General features: G+C 41.4%; 2 protein-coding genes across 6 annotated transcripts in view; one reads left to right on the plus strand and one right to left on the minus strand.

The window, feature by feature from the left end:
• Positions 1 to 6,574, plus strand: part of LHX6 (LIM homeobox 6) — a 42,005-nt gene extending 35,431 nt beyond the window's left edge. Inside the window, exons 9-10 of one of the 3 annotated variants that reach the window (XM_050926842.1) lie at positions 359 to 462; positions 2,391 to 6,574. In XM_050926842.1, coding sequence (XP_050782799.1) covers positions 359 to 462; positions 2,391 to 2,411 — 125 coding nt within the window. In that variant the 3' untranslated portion in view covers positions 2,412 to 6,574. Of the gene's footprint in view, positions 1 to 358; positions 1,208 to 2,390 lie in introns of those variants that run through there. The other 2 variants (XM_050926840.1, XM_050926841.1) reach the window with 2 other exon arrangements.
• Positions 6,575 to 7,032: 458 nt separating this feature from the next.
• MORN5 (MORN repeat containing 5) lies at positions 7,033 to 23,542 on the minus strand. Of its 3 annotated transcripts, none has more exons than XM_050926855.1 (5): positions 23,430 to 23,542; positions 21,929 to 22,076; positions 21,125 to 21,236; positions 20,021 to 20,152; positions 7,033 to 7,255 (listed from the first exon to the last, which is right to left on the minus strand). In XM_050926855.1, the coding sequence occupies exons 1-5, from the start codon at positions 23,474 to 23,476 to the stop codon at positions 7,173 to 7,175; spliced, it is 522 nt and encodes a 173-aa protein (XP_050782812.1). In that variant the 5' UTR covers positions 23,477 to 23,542; the 3' UTR covers positions 7,033 to 7,172. The 3 variants fall into 3 exon arrangements, with proteins under 3 accessions (XP_050782812.1, XP_050782814.1, XP_050782813.1); XM_050926857.1 differs by lacking the exon at positions 23,430 to 23,542 and adding an exon at positions 22,615 to 22,906; XM_050926856.1 differs by lacking the exon at positions 23,430 to 23,542 and adding an exon at positions 22,418 to 22,502.
• Positions 23,543 to 23,611: the final 69 nt, after the last annotated feature.

Consider the following 23,611-nt stretch of genomic DNA (forward strand, 5'->3'; position numbering starts at 1 on the left):
GAATGGTGGGTCCCAGAACACCCACTTCATTAATGGGCTGCTAAGGTGGGTACATTGATTACACTGGATTATTTTGCTTTTAAAAAATCAGAAGGTTCCCCCTCTCTTGATCCATATGCATCTTGGTAGAAGCTAATTTTTAAGCATCAGCATGATGGAAACAAAGCAAGGATGTACAAGTTACTCTTCCTTTACCTTCCTCCTACTGCTCAGTCCTGACCAATTTCTTGCTCAGTATCCTGGCTGCCTAGCCTAGAGGGAGGGTGTTATTTATAGCGTAATGGCAGCTAATTGAGTTCTGGCACAAAGAATAATTGATTGAAGGTCACAGAGGCTGAAGCCCTCTTCTCATTCACAGGTCAGGTACAGTGTGGGCAAGTGCACTGTAGACTTCCCTACACTGCTCCACCAGTGCACCTCAAAGCAGACATGGAAGGACCACTATCTAATAGGGGTGAGAAGGTAAATGTAGTCCCTGTTCCAGGCCTGGAGTCCAAGCATGAATTGTAGTAAAGTTTGTATAATATCATTGCCACAGCCTTGTGCTGCCTGTTGTCAGATGAAAGCTGTTCCCTGATGCCACCAAACATTCCTGCTTCATCCGAATATCTCCCCAGCTGCTACCAGCTCATCCCTACTGTCCCCATGGCTGGTGACCCTGGATTTACTCACCAACCCCTGACAAAATATCTGTCATCTGTACGCCTTTCAGCACCTGGTGTTCTCGTGATGTGTTGGGCTGTTGCACTTAGAGTTATTGAAGTCTTTTGATTCATCCTGCCTGATCCACCGTCACCCATTCGTTTGGTCTCTCCCTTTTCCATGTAGTAATGAGCATTTTCTCATGCTTCATTACCCAGCTTTCCATGTGGTTTGTGGTAAAGGGGCATTCACAGTAACTCTGCGTAGAGAGGGCCTTTGCCATCCACTGATCTTTCAGTTTTCCATGAGTTAACATGAAAGAGAAACTCTCCTGGAGACTCTGGCATCACTAAAAAAAAAAAAAAACAAAACCCAAAACTCCAACCCTAAATACTAGGCTACTGGGTCTCAAAACAGTAACAGAAAACTACTGGATATGAACCAGTATGGTTCAGCTGAACACTATGTCCGGTGTGTGGCTTACTGTTCAAATAAACATTTTACCTCCTGCCAAGACTTTCTAAAATGCGTGTCTAAAGTTAGGCTCCTAAGCTTTATTTAGGCAATTCAGCGGTGGGTTGATTTTCAAAAGCCTGGGGCGTTCAGCTCCCGTTGGTTTCAGCTTTCAGCACCCATTTCTGAAGACATTGAGCTCTGTCCTTTCTAAGTGTTCAGTGTTTTGTTTGGCAACCCTGGATTATCAAACTCTTTGATAAACAGTTCTGATGCCCCTACACACGCAAACTCTACTCATACCAGTAGTGCAACTGGTTTCAATTAAACTACTTGTCACTTAAACTTACTTGCATGCATCTGATGAAGTGGGTATTCACCCACAAAAGCTCATGCTCCAAAACGTCTGTTAGTCTATAAGGTGCCACAGGACTCTCTTGCTTTTTGCTTAAGAAATGTCTCAGGCTCAGATGCTGAGGGTACAGGGCTGTCCCAAATGTTACTTACCTTTTTAAAACAGTCACTCTGAAGTGATGTAGCCCTGTTGGTCCCAGGATATTAGAAAGACCAAGTCAGTGAGGTAATATCTTTTTTTAGTTGGTCCAATAAAATATATTGCCTTCACCACCGTGTCACTTTAAAGTGATTTCTTTTTCCAAATATGTGGTTTGTAATAGGATTCAACTGACAATAAAAAATGATGGAGGACCCTACCCAAATAAACCTAGGGCCCTGGTTCCATTTGCAATGAAGAGGAGCATGTGTGCACATACTCAGATTGTACTGTTAGTCCAGGCTGCTCTGTTGTTTTGAGTAGATAGACTAAAAGAAGTTGGTTACAGTCCTGATCTTATTCTTCAAAACCAAAACACCTCAGTGACTGGCTGTACGGGAGGCTTCTATGGTGCAGACAAAATAACCACTGACATAAAGTTCGCATAAGATGTACTATGATTGAAAAGCTAAAGATCTGCCCTTGGGGTAAAGCTCATTTAAATGAAGGCTGCTATTCACATAGTCCCATCGTCTCCTGTTCCTGACTCCTGATCTACACAAGACAACTCTTCTTTCAAGAAGTGGCTTTGTTCTGTAGAAAGGGTCACTAAAGCTTAAGTTCAAACCATGTTTTTTATTTTTTTTAAAAAGTTGGTTGATGGGGAAAATCCTTGATTGAGCAAGCCTCTGGTTTCCAGCTGGGAAACACGACTGCCAGGGCTCCCTGAAAACATGTTTCTCTTGAGGCGTTGGCTTTTCTTTGTAAGTAGCTAACTCTCCATTAACCTTTTTCCCGCTAGGTCATCCTATTTCAATATTGATGGCGCGAACTCTTCCTCATCTGTCCATAGCGTTCCCACCACCGCTGCCCCTCAGTCACTGAAACACGGTGTTAAATCGAAGGCAACTCTGATGGTCACGCAGGAGAAACTCAGTTCAGCATTGTTATTCGCACCGACAGCATCTGATAGCCAATGTTCTTGCCTCCCAGCAGCACTGCCAACAGTCATGGTTTTTGCTTGTTTCTTGTGGACCTGCACAATGACAATGAGTCCCTAAGGCACTGCCATGCACAGCCCAAATTAGTGATCCTACTGCACTTTCACCGTTGCTTCCAGCATCATGGAACAGGAAAAGACCATTACATGCTGAGCCAGAGGTGGTGTTGATTATTACCTAACAATACAAAGAGAGGAGGGAGCAAAGTACTTGGGCCTGATTCTGACTCGCCCCAGTGTAACACTGTTGATTCCATTAGATTACGCCTGATGTACGTTAGTGTAAATGAGATCTGGATCAGGCCCGTTAGCTCAGCCACTTAGCACTCGTTGAGCCAAACTGACTGCTGGTTGTAACTCTACTGAAGTTAATAGTTATGCTAGCCTGAAATATGGCCCTTCATCTTTAAAGAGATTTAGAACCACTAATCCATTAACTCCCCCCATGAGGTAGGTAAGTAAATCTCCTTCTCCCCAATTTACAGGTGGGAAAACTGAGACAGAGGCTTATGACTTGCCCAAGCTCACAAAGGGAGTGGGTGTCACAGCCATGCTTAGTGCTCAGAGGTTCCTGACTGTTATTCCTGCCCTCAGCGTGCTGGACACACCTCCATCCCAAGGACCATCAGCCACATCTTTGTTTCCTGGCAGCCTTTTGCTTGGAGTCATTTCTCACTCCTGAATGAGTGATCCCAGGAGTGTATCTGCACCAGACTGCTGGTCACTGCACCCACTGGGGTTGGGAAACAATACATTTTGCTACTAAAATTCCAAATGAAAGATGTGTCTTAAGTACATTGGGCTTGATTCACTCTGGCACAGACCCCAGCAGAAGAATCCTAGTCGCAAAAGTTTAGCCAGTGAGAAGGGTCAAAGGTCTCTGTACACCAGTGCTCCACTGGTGGTGTAGCTAGTCTGCATCCATACAAAAATGGGCACTCTCCAACAGGAGAATGGGTAGGACTCAGCATATCCCTTATGCAGCCTCCACTAGCTGGACTCCTCTGGTAGCCTAGCAGCTAGTCAAAGCTGTCCCTGCTTGGTGGAATTCCTGATGGAGGGATTCCTGTGAATCAGCCCCCAGCGCTCATCAGCCTCTGCTGGCCTCAGGGGTTCAGTTCCTGCTCCCCTGCCCCAGTAGTGCATGAATCAAGCCTGTAACTTCTAAGAGATCACTTTACATCTTTTGCTTTACATTTTCAATATAGTTAGAGTGAAATTACTAGTTTAACCTGCACACATGGGGCCAGGAGGAACAAGCAACGGCTGAGTTCATGCAGCAGGCAAGGACAGCATGTGATAAAGGCGATGCTAATAAATCTGGCAGCTTCTTTTTTATGATTATCTCGGTCTTTATGTTGCACCTCATTTCCGGGGTTTCCCAGCTACTCCTGGCTAATGCTCACTGAGGTGGGAGCACAATGCTCTGACTAAGCCACAATTCAAAATGACAGCTCAGAAAAGGCCGGGCAGTGGAGCGCTCACCCTGTTCTGATGAGTGCTTACTCTCACGAGCAGCCTCATTGCAATCACTGAGTAAGGGCTCAACAACTCTGTCCCAAGCCAGGAAAGAAACACTGCAAAGATCTTTCCTAGATAGTAGTAATAAAAGGTAAACAATATTTGAAATTAGTAGTTGGTCCCTAACAAAATCTCTCTCCTGTGAGTGCTCCAGCCAACCTTGCTGGTGAGATTTGAAGGCAGCTTTTCCAAGAATGTGAGGTCCTAATGTGACCCAATCAGTTTGTGAGACCTGTGCCTCTCTGTGCCTGATCCGCAGAGGCTGAGTCCACCAGCTAGACAACCTGGCTTTATAGCTCAAGCTGCAGCGACTCCTGCTTTTAGCTCTGGAGGTCCCTGGTCCAATCTCCAGTTTCAGTCAAGATGGCAGCCATCACACTACCATTAGGCAGTGAGTATTTCCAGCACTGCAGCACTTTCCCTAGTTGTACCCCATTATCTCATGATAACAAAGCTTTCTGGGCATGTGGGTCTAGCGCACGGCGAGGAGGTGTTCACCCAAGTAACTTCGCAAAGTAAATTGCATAATGAGCAGCTCTGGACTTCTGTTGCAGTGAACATCAAAATATATTGACCAGAGAAGTAGGAGAGCAAAAACACATCTTGAGATTTGCTGAAATAACAAGTCAATATGTCTCGTTGCATATATTCATTGTTATGATAATTCAGCTAGGCCAACTGTACCCAACAGCTAAAAGTTTTATCCACACTTTAAATTAACATTTGAAAGGGCAGATGAAGTTAGAAGTCCATAAAATACTATTATTCACCTCCTGAAAGATTAAGAATAGTTTCCATTTGAATTCAATCATCATGAGACTGGTGTCTACCCATCTGCATCTGTGGTCTGATTGGTTAATGTTGTTCCAGAACTTAGTATTATCGCCCCTTTGAGGAGGTGACTGGTAGAAATTTGCATCAGTTTTCAGTCAATTATAAGCCAGATTTTTTTTCTTTTTGTATGTAACAATGAGCGAGAGAATGACAACAGCCTTTTGTTTCCTGTAGCTGAGCATTTGGATTGTTGGTATGTGTTATAAGGAGGTTGTAGTGTATTGGTCTGTGTCCACATGAAATGGCATTGATGGTGACATGCTGCTTGGAAGGGCCACTTTCTCCTCCATCTCTGCTTGCTCATTCTAATGACTGTTTTGTTGTGGAACTAGTGTAATACAGTAATGGGTAGATGTTCAGTTTAAGACTGTGAGGATGAGACTCCAGACTGTAACTTGACCCCACACATCATGGTAACTGAGATTTCCACAACCCGGTTTTATTGCGGGAGACAAAGATTTGATGTATTTTTCTTCTGTCTCGGTGCATTATGAGCGGGAGACTGCAGAATATGTCTGCTAAACAACTACTTAGTTACTGATCAAATTTGACTTGTGATATGTACTGTACATCAAAATTATTTTAACTGTTACCACTGACAGGATCAGAATGCAAAGCACAGGGCTAATGTGTAGACATTTCTGACGAAATATATATAGTGTAAGTGGAGTCACCACTAGCCGTGTAGAGAGTATTGCACTGTACAACTTATGCTCAAGGAAGAACTCTTCAGTAAGTAGCCACAGCAGCTTTGCAGAAATCAGACTCTGATGTATTAAGCCCAAATTGTTTGGAAGAACTGGAAGCAATTCAGCTTGTGCAGTTTTAGAGCTAAATATTGTGTATGGAAAATACTCAACTGTACCAAGAATGTAAGAAATCCTCTAATTTATTCGATACTTTGTTTCACAATGCATTGCACGTTGACTGTTGCCATTGAACAAAACCTTATCTCAGGTCATTCGCAGTCATCTCCTCTCTGTAGATTTTTTTTTTTTTTTTTTAGTCCTTCTCATTTACTTAGGTTATTCAGTAATTGCCAAATGGGTTATGGTGCAGTAGTGCAGACTCTGTATATTACAGTATTCCAGTGGCTATTTACAGAAAATGTTATACACTAAACCCAGTGCGGTTAGCCAGTGAAAGATGAACTTTCCACTAGAATTTAATACGATAAATAAATGTGATGTGGGGAGGGACTGAAAATGGAGTGGTTTAAAATTTTATTCCCAAAACATTTTGTTGATTTTTGGCTCATGGTGGTTAACCCCAAAGCCCTAGCTAATGATGCTTACACAACGTAATGCTTGGGGTGGGGGCTAAATCCTGCACTACTGCTGTCACTGATATATTCAGACCTTGTAATACGAGGCCAACTATAAACACTTCTCAGAATTTTATTTCAAAAGCAGATCATTTTGTTGTAGCATGTTGCAATTACACGTCTTGGCTACAATGGTTAAAAAATCCTTTTGAATGAGTGGACAGTTGAGACTAGTATTTATTGAAAAAACAAAAACTAAATTGTAAGCACTTTTTTGTAAAACCAATGTCTGTTTTGTTACATACTTTTAATGTTGTGCTTTGTAAATGTCTGATTTGTGTAATAAATAAAGTTCATGGAAGTAGAAGTGCTGGCACTTACATCAAGAAAATGATGTAATTCCACTTTATTTGATTTTAAAATATTTTCTGGCTTACTAATCAAACAGCAACCCACCCAGTTTTTCTTTTATTATTTTGTTAAAGGCGAGTTCAACAAATGTTCCCGGTAAATGGGTATAATTTCCTAGTTAGCAAGCCAGTCATTAAAGAATAACTGGTGTATGTTATTACAATGGTCAATCCATATCAAAGTACTGAGCAAAAGGAGGGTAAAGAAATACACCCGGACAGATAACTGGGGAAAAATGCTAAGATGGAGCTGAATGCCTTCAGCACTGAATTTGAGGCAGTCTCTTTAGTAAATTGTTTGTATGTTAAGGCTTAATAATGTGTATATATTGATTCTACTACACTGCACACCTCTCAGGAATATTAGGATAAGTATAGTAAGCTTATTTCCATGGCTTCACGTGAACATAGTTGATTAAAGGATGGTTCCAGTTTTATTATGCTAACAAAGGCTATAAAACTACAATCACATAATGGTATGGACTGATCTAAATCCACAAAGACATTCAGACTTAAGGATGAATCAGATGTTGTTTTCCAAAATCAGGGTAGAAGCTAAAGCTGTTTAGGTTTAAATCCAGTTATTTCATCCCAGCCTTTCCGACAGGTGCGAATGATCCATTCATGTTCATCATCATCTGAAGGAGAGAAAAAGAAATTGTCAAATGTTACAGATTCAGATCTGCCTTTTGCATAGAGGAGTCCAGATCAGAGAGAGTATTTTCTTTGAGGAATAAATGCATTTTTAAAATACTTCTTGCTTAGCCAACAGATCCTGTGTACAGTTTTGTTGGCATTTGCCAAGATTCAAACATATATAACAGAAGGACGTGACAGAGTTTATGGTAATAGATCTGATCATTAGGCCATCTCGTCACATTAACTGTTGGGAACTCGTGCAAAAAATTGTAACACTTCCTTGTATATAGTATAATTTCTGGCCTCATGGTCATTTACAGTGGATACCAGTACCAGTAATGAGGACATAAAACTTTACTGATGTTGGTGTCAGTTTATGAAAATTGCAATTGGTGAAAAGTCCAGAGTCAAAGCCCCAGTTCATTTGGATTTTTTTTTTACAGCTCTTCTTCCAACGTAATTATACAAAAATGCCACCTTATAACAGATAACAACAAGCTGATGTACCAGCTGATGGAAGTACTTTAGACAATCTTCTGTATCTCTCACAATTATTCAATGTCTGTCATGTTATCTGTCAGGGCACAGAAACCATGTGAAAGGTGGAAACCAAAAAGGCAATTTGGAGAAAGCACCTATCCAGCAACGTGGGAATAGAAATATTTTGAATAATTACAGAAAATTATAACTTGATAAACAGTAGTAGTTGAAGAGACTAAAGCAGCCTGTCTGTAAAACCTGTTTGATAGGCTTTTACTTGTGTTGGTGATTGAAAAAATCTGTGTAGTAGATCAGATAAAAATATTAATTATATTGCTTTAAACAGTACCAGTATCTCTTTTCTTATTCAAATGACACATACTGTAGCAGAGCTACTTCTGTTTACTGTCATCTTTACAAACTCTGATCAATGTTTGCAATTTGTGCTTCTAATGAACCTAGTTCCAAATGTCAAGGATTTTGTAGCAATGCTTACCTGAAAGAGAACATACTGACCTTGTCAATTATAGATTAAAAAAAAAAATGTTGGTAGTGAGGAATCAGCTTCTGAAGGGAGACGTCTGCTTATGAGTTAGCCTTTATTATGTTTCTATAGCAACATTTAAGTTTAAAAAGTCATATAAATGCAGCTGTGCTGGTCTAAGAAGGAGAGAAGCATATAAAGGGTGTATGGCAAAGAAGTGCCCTTCACTAAAATCTTAGGTTTGTTCTTAAGTCCCATTGACTTCAGTGGGCTTTGGATCAAACCTTATCTGCTCTTGTCTTTTCCTTTTTCTGTTTCCCTTTCTTTTTTTCCCTGCCATCTTAGCATCTTTTTTCATTCATGGTCAAGTGAAACGGCCTGTCAGATGCTTCTCATGCTGAGCCCTGCTACAGACTTAACCAAAGCATGTGCCCAGGCTTCTGTCCCAAGTCTAAATGGTGGCACTTGTCACAACACCCTTTACAAACAGCAGTCAGAGATGCTTGTGCATCGAAGGAGGTTTTCCCCAAGAGCACACTACTGTGTGTTACTCTTCTGCACACAGTTACTAATTATACCCACAGCAGTTATTTGTGCTTGTCACCTCTCTCACAATTCCACACGCAGGTATGATGTTTTGTTAAAGCTTACTGCTATGAGCAGGGCTGTGGAAAAGACTTTTATTAGTTTAGCCTGTAGCTGTGCTTTAACTGCTGTTAACGCATGATACGGTGACATTTTGATAAAATACTCAAGTGGATACATTTCTTTCTCTGTCCACCTCAGCAGGTTAGGATACAGCTTTTGCTCTATTCCTTGGCACGAATGCGACATTAATAAAACCCACAATTACAATGTTCTTTTTTTCTGTCTCAAAGGAAATAAGCCAGGAGAAAATAAGCACCACCGGAATAACTTTTTAAAAAATATGACTAAAAAGAAGAGAAAAAACACTGAATTTGTTTAAGGTCTGACACTGAAGTCCTTAGGTGGACACATCCCACTGAAAGCTGTAATAGGACTGCAAAGTTGGCCCCTGTGGTATGTCTACACTGCAATAAAACACCTATGGCTGGCCCAGGTCAGCTGACTCGGGTTTGCAGGGCTCGGACTGTAGGCCTATAAAACTGCAGTGCAGATGTTTCGGCTCATGCTGGAGTCGAAGCTGTGAGACCCTGCAAGAGGGGAGGGTCCCAGAGCCCAGGATAGGGAGTATCAATAAATCATGTGCAAGCTGTGATTATTTTGCATGTCAAGTTCTATTTCTGCACTCCAGATGCTCCGATATTAACAAGATGAGGCCATGAAGTATCTAGATGAGCTAGGTAGTGTCCAGATTGTTAGTGTCTATGTGATTATGTACCTCCTCGATGTAACAGTTGTTACTCCGGACTTGTAATAATTGCAAGAAAATTAAATTGTCTGATTCTGTCAAAATGAGGTAATCAATCAAAAACTCCACCTGCTAAACACCACCTGTATCCATTGCTTCCTTTGATAAAGATCGTATTGCTCAGGTGAGTTCCATGAAGTGAGCAAACTGCCTTCCTCATACTGAATCTGCATTGGTCATATAATTCTGGTGCTCAGCTGACCAATATGAAAGGCACAAGATGTTTTTGACTTCAGTTCATGAGTTTTCAACAGGATCCTGGTCCATCCAGCTTGATGCAGAAGGAAACATTTTTCAGTAAATGACATGCACCTAAGCCTTTTCTTCTAAGGATTTTAGTCTCCCACCCAGGCCCAACACCACCATAGCTCAGCTCATGCAGTGATCTGATTCTATGCACAGTAAGTATCAGCAAATAAGCATTGAGAAAGACTACATACAGTTTTCACAGAGGCTGTATTGTAAGGAGATGTCCCAATGGAGTCAGTTATTACCAATTCACACTTTGAATAGAAAGAAGAGCCTGTCTGGTGAAGGGACTACAGCACATTGCCCTACCTCAGGGCACCCCCTGCTTCATTCAGAGGAATATAGCAATTACCTCACTGGAGCTGACCTGTGAGCCATCTATTATTATCTGTATTACTGTGGTGTCTAGGATCCCAAGTCATGGCCCAGGACCCCATTGTGCAAGGTGCTGTACAAACACAGAACAAAAAGCTGGTCCCAAAGAGCTTACAAATCCAGGTTTTAGTCTCTGACTGTGGCAGACACAAGAAACCTCATAGTGAAGAATTATGCAATAATCTGTATATAGGGAAAGCGTCTTCCTACCCACTCTCATTTAGCGATTGACTTATGCCTAGCATCCGCCTACGCTTTTTGGCTGCAATAACATCGTGTGGCAATGAGTTCACCCAGTTAACTAGGCATGGTGCAGAAAAGCATTTCTTTGGATATTTTAAGTTGGTGGCCTTTCAGTTTCATTGCATGTCTCCATGCTTTGCATTATGGGAAAAGGACATATAGGAGCAACTGATCTACTTTACCTATACCTCATTATTTGTATGCCTCTGTCATGTCCTCTCTTATTTGTCTCTTCTCCAAACAAAACCACTGTAACCTTTCTATATTTCTAATCATATTCATCACTCATCCACAGATGACACCTCTTTCTTTTTTGAGATTGGGTGATCAGAACTTACAGTCTCACCCAGAAGAAAATGTTACCAGAGGCTGGCATATTTTCAGTATTATTTTCTTATGCCTCCTAATGCTTTATTCACAGCTGAGCTGCATTAAAAAGAGAAAAACTTGCTGAAAACTGCATACGGAGGTGAGAACTAACTCAAGTGGAAAAGAAAGTGGAAATGAGCTGGCAGCGTGCTGTCTGCGTACTTCCACTCATGCTTACTGTCCCACTGATTTCTAATCATTGTCTTAGATGGGGCTGCAGCCCTGGAAGGTGGGTAAAATGCACTGGGAGCCACAAAAAGAAACAGGGACTCCATATCCACAATGAAGGACCTTGAGCAAAATATCTGGAACCTCTAGGACTATTATCCAACCGGTGGGCACCACACAAATATTCCTTAGACTGAGGTAAGGGAAAATGAAGGATCCTATTCAGGATAGCTAGAGGAACCACAAAAATATAGATCAGAATGGCTCCAGGGATTAGCTATGTGTAAGGAGGCAGAGAAATACTAGAACGGAAAGAGTTAAGCTGTGGTTAAACATACTTTTGCCACACTAAAGAAGACTGGTTGATAATTACTGTAGTTTTAGGGCTATTCGAATCAGTGCAGCTGCAACCTCTTCAGTAGTAACCCCTGAAACAAGACAAACTGGGTTTATTGTACTGAACAAGTCTTAAAGCTCCTCCCTGATTGTTAATAATTGGCAGCAATGGACTTAACAGCCTCTTGACTACCCTTTTTACACTCTACCTGACTGTGCAGCTAACAATTTAAATCACAGATGCCGATCCTTCTTTGTGGCAGCTGCTTGTTAACTACACGTTCCTCTTTTTCTGTCGCTGGCGGCTTCCATAACCCCGCAACACCAGGGTTAGACTGGAGAATCACATTTCATCAATATTGAAAATGGACTTAAACCTTGACGTTTGATTAATGCTACCAGATAGCTTGTTGTAATTACTATTTTACAAACTGCGATTGTTTGAATATGTTAATATGATTGTCTAAGCACATCTTCACCTTCAGAAGTAATTTTCCTTAAGTTTTTTTTTTTAAACACAAACTCTTTAATCAACTGTAAATTATCATCCTAGGCACAATTGGGCAGTATGTGGTTCTTCACATTGTGTGTTGAATTTTATTTCAGCTCATTTATCTTTAAAAGTTTATTCTTTCTCCATTTTCCTCAGCGGCCTCAGTAGAATATACATTCATGAAATATATTCTGCTAAAACGGGCTACTTTCATGTTCAAATTTTGAAAATAAAGGAAATTGCTTTGTATGAAAACATTGATAAAATCCAAGGAGGCCAAGTTTGCTTAATAAACGTTATGTTATTCTAAAGTTGTGAAATCTAATAATTTGCATGAGATACAGTTGAAGTCTTGAGGCAAACTGAGGTCTTGCTAGATGAGCCACTGGAATATATCATTTGATTCTTTTAAATGATATCTGTGCCTTTTTACGTTTCCATCCAAACTGCAATACTCTACCTTCCAGTCTGCTACAAGCCAACAACAGGCCTCCACCACTCTGCTAACCCTGTTTGGATCTTTCTATAATCTCCCAAGGCATTAATACTCGGTGACTCTTACAAGGAGAAAGCCATGCACTGTTCCCTTATACATCCTATATGTTAGAACTTGATTGTCTGCATCTGTGTTAGGGCCTGATCTTGCAATTCTTAACCCCAAGAGCTGTCTTGCTGAAGCTAATGTGACTACTAGCATAAGTAAGAGCTACTTGCCTTGAGCAAAGATTGCAAAAGAGGGCCTTCGCATTGTCTGCTCCTTGGAACAGAAACTATGTCGTCTTCTAATCTAAGTTAGTGCCAAGTATATTCTCAGTGCTCCGTAAATAACAACAGCTGTTCATTGTCTCACATACCTGACTCCTCCCATCACCCATGGTGCAATTTATCATGTTCTTCCATTCCACAATTATAGCCATTTGTGATAGCATCACAGCCATCACCTCTACTGCCCCTCCCCCAAAATCTCCAGCACCCCCTTCCTTGCCACACCTAACCTCAACAACATCAATGTTGGCAAGAAAATGGAAAATATGTATCTAATTAACCTTTACTTCCACACACAAACTCTCACCCTTCCATTTCCATTTAATTGCGTAAATCCAAAATGGCCTCAAAATGAACTTTCCATCTCCTACAAAATTTGTTTTCACACGTACTGTATAGCTGAACACAAGCTCCTATACTGTTTGGGTCAAAACTTTCTAAGTGGATTCACAGTGGGATGGCTAACACACAAACAAAGTTGTTGTTCTTGGCATGCTGCTATTTGGAATTTAAACCTTCACAAGTTTCAAAGCGACAATTATATTAGGCTCAGGAAACCACAATGAACAATATATCAGCACAGGCTACAGTTGTTTAAATGATTGCAGTAATTTAGTTAGGTGATGCATGTATTAATATTAACACCATGTTAGCCATGCTAGCTACAGTAGAGAGGGCCACTCATACTGGTTAATAAAATGCTTTATTGAATGGGGTAAATTGACTGGTAAAACTTAGACGCCAGATTCAATTTTAAACATGCTCTCTAGGTTATATAGCATAGAGCTCTCAATTATAGCTGTAGCTTGCACAGCCCTTTGCTGCGAGGAAGACATCAGTATGTATTTTGCAGTCATGTCCAATATGGGCTAGATGCTTTCACAGGGAAGACACAGTCCCTATACTACAGGGCACATAATCTCAAAAGACAATGCCGATGAAGGATGGGGGAAGGGATACAACCAAAGAGATCAGGGTGATGACAGGCACACAGCTACTTCATTATATGAGATTAGGGTGTTTTCTCTTTCAGTTAAACACACTGAATTCCTCCCCACCCCCCCGTCTTCCCATTCAGCTCCCTTGACTTGGCCCCACAGCAGTCCCCAGTATCAATCCCAGCAATCTTCTCCCCGCTCTCCTATGTCTGGGTTCCTTCTCACCACCCAAATGAGCAGTTTGTTCCTAAGGTAAATAAGTGAGTTAAATAAACATGTTATTTGGTAAGTTTCTTGTTAGTACAAGTCTGTCGCATCTTACGCTGGGGTTACATTCCGCAGTCAGCGCGTAAAGCGAAAATCGCATATAGTCAAAATTACACTGAGTGTAATGGCAGGGGGAATCACCCTCGCTACAGGTATAGTATTAACATTGTTATTTTTCTCTCTCTTTTTTTTTTTTTGCCGACCACGTAAAGCTGAAATTGCGCATGTTAAATGTGCGTTAAGATGCGACAGACCTGTATTGCAGAAGACGTGATTGTGGTATTTCCTCAACCCTTACCCCTGTACGAAATCCCACTGAAAGTCAGTTGATATCCATTATTTGTTAAATGCTGTCTGTCAGGTAGGCACAAGACAGACTTTAAGACAAGCCCTGCCCCCAAAAGCTTACAGTTTAGAAGATATTCACAGAAAGATGAGATGAACTAGGAGACCCAGAGGAAGGGGTTTATAATAACAAATATTCTGTCCCTCTTGTTCATCCAATATTTTCTGTCTGGGGCCTTCACAGAAGTGGGGGCTTTGGAAGGTGGGGGAGTGGGACATTGAGGATTAGCATGAATATGGGGCAGCACAGAAGAAGATAAATGGTGGGAATAAAAGAAGGGCGGGGAAAGGAGACATCAGGGAACATAATAGGAGACAAGACACAGTTTGGAGTAAAACTAAGCAAGACTTGAGGTCAAGGGAAGCAAGGGGAGCAACTTGGTCAGATGGCCGACAAGTAAAATGCTTTGCTATGGCATTTTGGTGGGATTAGACTGGAATGATGGGAATATTAGATCGTTCAGAAAGAGGAGTGAGCAGCAGCCAAGGCAGGAGATGACAAGGACAACTGTTTTAGCTGTTGAGGGAAAAAAGCAATAGGCTACTCAGGTTCACAAGGACTACTTGTGTGAGCAAGGGTTATAGGCTTGTACCTATATCTATGTACAGACCTGAGCACAACTTTTTCTTCACCTGTCTTTGCTTGTTTTTCAGGAGAAGTAAGTTTGCCAGCCCCAAGAAGGGAGATCAGTGAATTGCAAACAAACTGCACTTGTCACAAAAACATGTAAAATTTAAAATTCACTGGATTTGTCAAACTGATAAAAAAAAATCCACAAACAATAGACACAATTTGTTTTGTTCAGAGTCCAGAGGTAAAGCCTAAGCACGTCAAATTAATTTCTGCAAAAGCTTATTTTTTTCTAAACAGGTCTGGATCCCATTCCTTGAAGAATATACTGATTACCAACAATTTTTCAGAGCTTTACAAAAACATTATTTCTTTTGTTGTGTGAAATGCAGAATCAGCCATCTGGCAAATGCCCCAGAGCTAAAATCTTTTACATGACATATAATTCAAAATGATTAAATATACAACAGCAAATAGCTGTAGCATTGCACTTGAAATAGCATGAACTTTTATTGTCGATCAAAATTGATTTCTTTAGCTTAACAAGTATCCATAGAACAATTATTCAAAGAGCTTTTAAGAGTTTCAACATACTGGAGCTAGAGCTCATCTACATTCAGAATCTTAAATCTAATAAAAAAGAAACAAATATATAAATTACTAAATAATCTAGTCTTATAAGTAGACATTCAAATCACTAGGAACCTACATTCAGTCAAAGAATGAAACTATTATTCTCTTTTTTGTGGTGAAGGGCTTTCCTTTTCCAGTACCTGTGCAAAGAGCATCTGCCAAAAGAATCTGCACATTCTTTAGGCAAATTTAGGGGCAAGTCTGGAATCAGAGCATTCACCCACTACCTACATCAATAGAATGGGCAACATCAGAGGAGAATGATGTTCAGAAAGTACAGTACTTCTTCTCCTGCAGTAGAACATTTTTTTAAGTTTAACTTGCTGCCTCATATCTAGAAAGATCCATAGGTCTGCAAGATTGCCAAGTCCTCGCCCCTCTACCAATTCTGATGTCAGCTAGAGTCACTGGTGGCTGAGAGAATGAGCACATAAACATCTGCTCACATTTGGTACTTGCTAAGAGCGGTATGGAAAGTAATACACCGTGCATGAGTAACACATGATTTTCAGATAATTATGGCTTTATTTCTCAACTACATTTCTTCAGACAAAGCAAAGCCCACATTCCTCACCGAGTACTCTGTACACACCACATCTAAGTTGTAAGACAAAACCCCTGAAGGCAAGAAGGGTGCACAGCGTTCCTCAGAGACTGATGGGGAGGAACCCACGCCTACCCCTGGGTGGGCGGAGCCATGACACCCATGCCTGACCTGCCCGAAGCAGAGGGGCAGGACAGGAAGTATAAAAGGTAGCTCAGTTGGGTGAGAGCCACCACAGGAGACAGATGTCTCCCGTCCGTTGCTGGGGCATGAGCCCGACGGAGACCTACTCTGCACCAAGGACCCAGAGGTGCTCCCAGAGCCACCTGCTGACAGGGACGCCAAGGAGCTGTTAGGGACGCCAAGGAGCTGTTTGGGACTGTATACCCCAGGGAGATGGAGGACAACCCTGAGCAACAGGTACACAATGATGGGAGTGTAGGAAATAGCCCAGGGACACCAGACTTTAGTCCAGTTGTGTTGTTGCCTGAATCCAGGTCAGCGTGTTTTGGCTGGATCCCCGCTGACTCAGTGATGGAACCATCTGTCACTGTTAGGGCCCTAGGCTGGCACCCAATGGAGTAGGGTGGGCCCGGGTCCCCCTACCTCCTGCTGCCAACCCCACCTCTGGGATGACAGCCTCCCTACCTTAGGCCAAGAGGCCTGCATTTGTCTGCTATCTGCCAAAGCTAGGATGTCAGGCTGTTTGGTGCTCCCTCGCCCAAGGGCCTGAGCCCCAAGACCATTTGGTGCTCCTCCCTGTCTGAGGGCCTGAGCCCCAAGATTGTTTGTGGTCCTGTTGAGCCTGAGCCCCAGATGGCTTGCTGTCTGGCCCTGCTGAGAGGGCTAGCGCCTCAGAGATTGCTAATTCCCCAGTAACCCTTGCCTGAAGAGCAGCCCAACTGTCAGGGGGCGTGGCTTCCCTCAGATACTGACAGGGAGGGATAGCCACACACTTCTACACAATAATTGAATGGATTTTGTCCTTGGATGATCCAGAAGGGATAAATGGAATTTCTTCAAATATTCCAAGATGATTCATTTCCAGGTTCATTCAGACCAAGCATGAGAAGTTTCAGTCCCAAGGGTAATGTTAGGAGGAAGCTGCAAGCATGTGATTATTGAGGCTTAGAATTAAAGTGCCATCTCAACCTTATAGAGTCATATTAGTGACATAATTAAACTCTTGATGTTCTAAATATACAGCTGTTTAAACTACAGAATAATACTCCTGACTTGTAACCTCTGCTGGTTGTAACAATTTACTCAGAAACTCTACACTTGAGCACTCTGGGACTTTTCCTTTAAGTCACAAGATTCTAGGCTTGTCGAAATCATAACTTGATCATTGGCAGCTTTGTGACTCCAGCATTAAAAAAACCTTTCCTTTCAATAAATAATAGCCTGTCTTGAGTCTCTTGGCCAAATTGTGCTCTTAGTTACACATGTGTGAATCCATAGTTAACATACTGATTTCAATTAACCTACTCTGGATTTACACTGGTGTAAATGAGAGAAGGAGTTGTCTCTGTCTCCTCTCTCCCCTCCTCTCTAATGTTCTATAAAGAGACAAAGGTACATCAGGTGCAATTCCACATGCAGAGGGCCAACCCCAAGGCCTATGCACCATTCAAGTCCTAGAGGAGGAGCATGAAGAACAGGTAGCAAAGAAGAATCATTCTCAGACTAGGAGAAGCAGGAGCAGGGGTTGCACCAGGTAAGTTAGCATCAGGAGGACGGAAGCAGAAGGAAAGCATATTACACCAAAAACCTCTTTGTTTTGTTATCAGTGGGGCAGAGCGGCTAGTCACACTCAGTTATCCCCTTTCACGCCACCTCCTCAGCAGAGAATGATGTCTCCTTCTAACTAATTTATCTTTGAAAACTACAGGGTCTAGTGTCTACACTCCCAGAATGCCATAGCTCTCCTTTAACCCTGGAATTTGCTCTCCATTTGACAGCAAATCTAAAATCTCATATTTTATGCTTTTAATTTAAAGATGCAAAACTCTGGATATTCATCTTCAGGTCTTTGTACTGGTCGCTCAATAAAAATGGAGTCAGAGGTATGAGTTCTCAAAGGCTGTACTCCTTTAGTGGCAGCAGCGGCGTCTAACTCCAAAATGACCGATTGAAAAACGTGAGCAGGATTTCTTCTCACAAATAGGTATTTCAGCATGTTCTCTTTATGTCTGCAATGTTGTGTATTAGATGATATTGGGGAAAAAAAGAAAAGATCCAAAAAGCACACGAACAGATTACAGAATTTTCCATATATCCCCAAGGAAGAAATGGTTTATAAACTGAGAAATAATTGCAAAATTTTTTTTTAAAAATGAAATCCTTGACTAGTAACACTAGGAGAAATGAAACTATTGTTTTCATTATGCACCCTGGACCTGGTCTCAATTACACTAGGACCCCATTGCACCACTTGGCAGTGAGGGGCCTTAACGTAAATGAGCCTCAGGCCTTTGATATTTGCGAAGCTGAAGTCCTGCTAACTGAGGCAGGAATCTCTATGATAATCTGTGTACACACATTGCATTAAAGAAAAGCAAACTGCAACAAATTCAAACAGAGCCTTCTCTTTTCCTTGCTAGAAAGATGTTTTGATTCATTGATTGTTTGGCAGGAGTATCAGTGCTAAAGGCAGAGTGCCTCCTTTCCCTGCTAGCTCAATCAGCAATGAAGCAAGCAGCTTCGCAACAAACAAGGGTGAAAGGCTGGGGCTGGAGTATCCTCAAATCCCACTCCCAGACCTGAGGAAGATGGTGTCATTTGGCTAAACCTGTCAAGCTGTTGTAAGAGCTTCCTGAATGTTTCCTACCATCTGCTTTTGATGCTTTCAAGACTTGGACTGAAGCCTGGAGGTTTTTCTGCTTTTTCCTGACCAACCTATAAAGGAATAGTTCTGGATCTGTTCCCTGTCTTTCCAACCTCTTTCCTCAGTTTCTTCTGCCTACAGCTGTTTTTTTTTTTTAACTGCAGTGGCCTTGTGCCCTGAATTATTTCTCTTGGGGAAGTCAACATTCCTCTGATGTCGAACAAGTGCTGGATCTTTCAATTGTGTTCGTGTGCTTAGAGGAAGGGTATGGCTACATGATACATTCCTCCTTCACACCCATATTGACAAATTTAACTTTACGCTAGTATTGGATTCTCAAAGGAATGTTACCAGAAAAGAGATCAGAATAATCTACTGCATATTCTACTTTTAATTATCTTGTTAGACTGCATTCTATGAAGTGATGTTAGTGAATATCGATTGATACAATCTGTAGGCTATAGAAATAAATGTAGCTAAGAACAATGAGTTCAAAGCATACATTTAAAAAACAATAAATTGAATTCCTAGGCGTTCCTGCCTGTACTAATCTGTGCAGGTTCCTGTGTTTTTGGAAAGCATTTTACTTATCTTACTCATCAGTAGGCCCACTCTAGTATTTTGGATCAGTGCCATTTGTAATAATCTAAATCAGTATTTATTGAGAGTTTATGAAACAGGCTAAGTACTATAGGGTATATTTTGTAGCAGATGATACCTCCAGTTCATTTAGTCTCCCCTCTTTTCTCTTCTCCTCCCACAACACAAGATCCAGATTTGTAAATGCACTCAGGACATGATCCTGCAAGTGTTAGCACTGACACAATCCAGCAAGGCACTTCAATATGTCCCTAATTTGAAGCAAGTGAGCAGTCTCATTGCAATCAAAGGGACTATTCCCGTGCTTAAAGTTAAGCACATACTTAACTGACCAGGGCAGAGAGCTTGACACCTTGCGGGACTGAGCCCATTGAAAAGATAGATATCTATCTTGAAAACACTGTCTTGCTGGGCATCACAATGGAGAATGAGTCTTCCTGGGTTTAAAAGCTATTAAACACGAATCAAATGCATTTATTCATATGTGCCTGTGAAAACATCACTTCTAATTTTGTAAATAATGTGCAGGATGGTTTATACAACTTTCCTTAGAATTAACTAATTGATACAAACGATCTGGAACTTGAACACAGATTTTTAAATTTCAGCTATAATCATGCATGATAGAATGTATGTGAAAGAAAGTCAACTTACACTGTACTTCAAGATGAATAAAACACATACCTGCATTCCTCAAAAACCTGAGTTTGTAATCAGTGACAACTCTGGTAATAGTATTATAGAATCCATCACCACAGTCATAACAGCCTTGTGGAATCGTTCTGGGAGGATCTAAATCTGTAAGCTGAGAGATACCTGAAAAGACACAGTGTAATTTATTACAAAAACAAAAAATCCCATTTTTTTTACAGCTGTACTCTTTTATCAAAATAAATTATGATAATAAATATATATTATTTTATATCTCTATAGCACTTTCCATCACAAGATCTCAAAGCATTTTATAAACTTTACTAAACTAGGATTTCCATCACTCCTATGGTAGGTAATTATTATGACCATTTTGCAGATGGAGAAACTGAAGCACAGAGCAGCCCACTCAGAAAATGTTTAGCATAGAAAGGAAGAGATCTTGGTTACCCTTACTCACAGTCCTGTGATTTAGCCCATAAGACTAATACTATGAACATGCAGCAAACACTCCAAAGTAAGGCCAAGAAAGTCTAGCCATGGCTTAAAGAGACATGTCATTGTTCAAATGTTGTATAGTAAGACTGCAGTTCACTATGTCAATATATTATTCAGTGATTATCACATAATTTTTTCACCTTTTAGTCATAGATGAACAAGTAAATGTGTCTAACAGACAAATTTTATAGGCTGGACATAAAGTAAGTATATATTTTTGTATCCACTCAAAATTTGTCATTTTCGAGCCACACATTACATGTACCATGCTGTTTGTGGATTTCTGTTACTCTTTCAGGTACTTTAGAACATTATGAAAAATTATGAGTGCAAGGTAATATATTTTTTTTGTTTTATGTCCCAGTTCTCTGTAATATAAATATGTCTAGAATGCAGTGAATGTGAAACCCTTAGAAAGTTTAATCAGATGTCAGAAATTGCAAGGTAACAAATGTCCTGCCCTCATGACATGATCACTCAAGAAGAGACAATTCACTACATTTGTTAGTGTCATGTGGATGGAGTTCTGAAATAAACCAGAATATTCCTACTCCAAGTTACTCATGTAGGTGAATTAATCTCTCTTAATAAACACAGTTGTTGGTTTAAATCCTTCCAGACACAAATGCAACACAGTACCTGCTGGTTTTAGGCCAGAACAGATTTCTGTATAAAATCTTCTGTCATAGCCATCACAGTAATGCCATTTTTGATCTTTGAATTCAAGACCATCTGCAAAGGTGTATTTCCCCTGCAAAACAAATTCAAGTACCGAACTAATAAGTGTGATGAATGGAGTGAAGAATAACAATTTTTTATATCCATTACCAAGGATGCACGTTATCTGAGACTAAATAATATATTTAAGTGCAGGTGGAAATAATGCCTGCAGATCCATAAGAACCACATTCCATAACCAAATCATTTCCCTGTTCAGTAGGAAATAGCTATTGTCCATGCAATAGGGGAAGCCAACATTGAGAGTCAAAAAGCCACCAATGGGAAAGGTGGTGATTTGAAAGCTTCCACTTATTTCATGTATCAGAGGGGTAGCCGTGTTAGTCTGGATCTGTAAAAGCATCGTCGAAGTGGGTATTCACCCATGAAAGCTCAAGCTCCAATATGTTTGTTAGTCTATAAGGTGCCACGGAACTCTTTTTCACTTATTTCATGATACAAACATTTCTGAATGTACAGTCTTTGAACCAGGGAGAATTTCCCCTAAAGCATATTGGCAGTAACCTTTGGGAACAAAGGGGTTTTAACGTTCTTTTGAGTACAGAGCAGAGATCAGCTTTTAGATAAGATGGGCATACCCCCACCCAATCAGATTCCTATGACTGCAGCAGGGGATTGGCATAGGTGAACTTCCAACCTCCTCATGTTCTATTGCTATGTTTCTAAGTCTTCAGCATCACATCAAAAGGACTAGTGATATAATACCTCTTTTGATATTCCGCAGTCCCAGATTCCTACATATTTGCTTCTATTAGGAAAATACAAGGTTCCTTTGCCATGAAACATTCCATCTTTCATTGTGCCATTATATTTGGTTTCAGTTGGGAGAGTATAGCGGCCTTTCCCTTCAATCCTGTGAATTATAATCAGGAATTGTTTAAGAACACTTGGCTAGATGTCCAAAAAGGCAAAACCCCACAACTGACAAAGAAGGCCTTACTGGTTAAAAAATTAACCTGGTTTAGAGGGGATGCACCTATAAAAATAATTTTAAAAATGTACAAATGGAAGAAGGGGGAGGTTGATAGTAAATATAAATCAGAAGCTATGAACAGTAGAAAACTGATGACCATTTTTAAGCACCCTGAGAAAGGGTGAATAATAATAGCTGTTATTTACAAGGCAGCTTTCATCCAACAACCCTCACTAAATGCATTTCAAACTGGATTTACAAACAGGGATCAATGTACCCACCATTTAACCACAGCCATTTCTAGGGTTTAACAGTCCCAGCAACATCACCCAAAAGTTTAGGACAGGATGTGAAACCACCTTTTGCAACAGGAACTACAAGTGGAATGCTAGGGAGACAAAACTGAATCAGCCTTTAAGAATTTGGCCAGGACAATAGGACAAACACTCCTAGGTTTGAAAAAAAAAACAAAAAACACCTGCCATGGAATCTTCAATAACCATAAGATGTCGGGATTACATCTCATCCAAAATGTGACAATGACAACAGCAGCAAAGCACCCTTTATCAGCAGGCTATGGCATTGGAAGGAAGCATGTAACTTCCTGAATCACCAATATCCTTTCCTGCAGCATTTGTACACTATTTACAATTATTAATAGGCCATATCCTAGATCTTTCTATCACTCTCCAGTGTCTCCAACAAGGCAGTGTGGTTGAGTGATAGATAACATGAAGTCGGTTTATCCTCACATCCCCCAGCATGGTAACTTTAGCCCCATTTTACAGATAGTGATGCAGAGAAGTTAAGACCCAGATTTGCAAAGATAGGTCGGCTCCCAAAGATGCAGACAGGTGCCCAGTGGGATCTTCAAAAGCACCTAGACACCTAAGTACCATTGATTTCAATGGGAGCTGGGAGACAGCTGATGAGACACTTTTGAAGATCCCACTAGGCACCTATGTGCATCTCTAGGTGCCAAACACCTTTAGAAATCTGGCCCTAAGTGACTTTCCCAGGGCCACTGGAAGCTGTTTCAGGAGCAGGATTAGACCTCAGCTACGCCGCACTCCCCATCCTGGGCTCTGCCGCTCTGGCATCAAAGGGTCCCAATTGCCAAAGAGGTGCCAACCCGGGCTGGTACTTCCACTCCTGCAATTCTGCGGGCACAAGCGAGCGGGCGCGCAAGGACAGAGCCTCCAGCCCTTTCCCACCCAGGAGTCGCCCTGCCTGGCAGCTCAGGCCGGGGGCTGTCAGACCCCGCACTGCACAGTGTACGGGCCCAGCCCCCACCTGCCATGCACATAGTCCCCGAAGTAGGTGCTGCCCGTGACCTCCATGGTGCCCGCCCGGGACGCGCCCGGGCCTGGCCTCAGCTGGGCAGCAAACTGTCACCACGGTAACAAGCCGGAGGGCGGGGCCTGAGGAGGAGGAGCAGGCGGGGACAGAACAAGCTCCGCCCCCATGTAGAGCAC

The sequence above is a fragment of the Gopherus flavomarginatus genome, chromosome 17 (assembly GCF_025201925.1).
Source record: "Gopherus flavomarginatus isolate rGopFla2 chromosome 17, rGopFla2.mat.asm, whole genome shotgun sequence".
Lineage (NCBI taxonomy): Eukaryota > Metazoa > Chordata > Testudines > Testudinidae > Gopherus > Gopherus flavomarginatus.

Bases quoted from the DNA above. Each gene is read 5' to 3' on its own strand.
- MORN5 (XM_050926855.1), bottom strand. From the start codon at position 23,476: ATGGAGGTCACGGGCAGCACCTACTTCGGGGACTATGTGCATGGCAG. The intron at 22,077-23,429 runs GTGGGGGCTGGG...TATAATTCACAG, and splicing joins GGGGACTATGTGCATGGCAG to GATTGAAGGGAAAGGCCGCT. The intron at 21,237-21,928 runs GTATTATATCAC...TTTGTTTTGCAG, and splicing joins ACTGCGGAATATCAAAAGAG to GGGAAATACACCTTTGCAGA.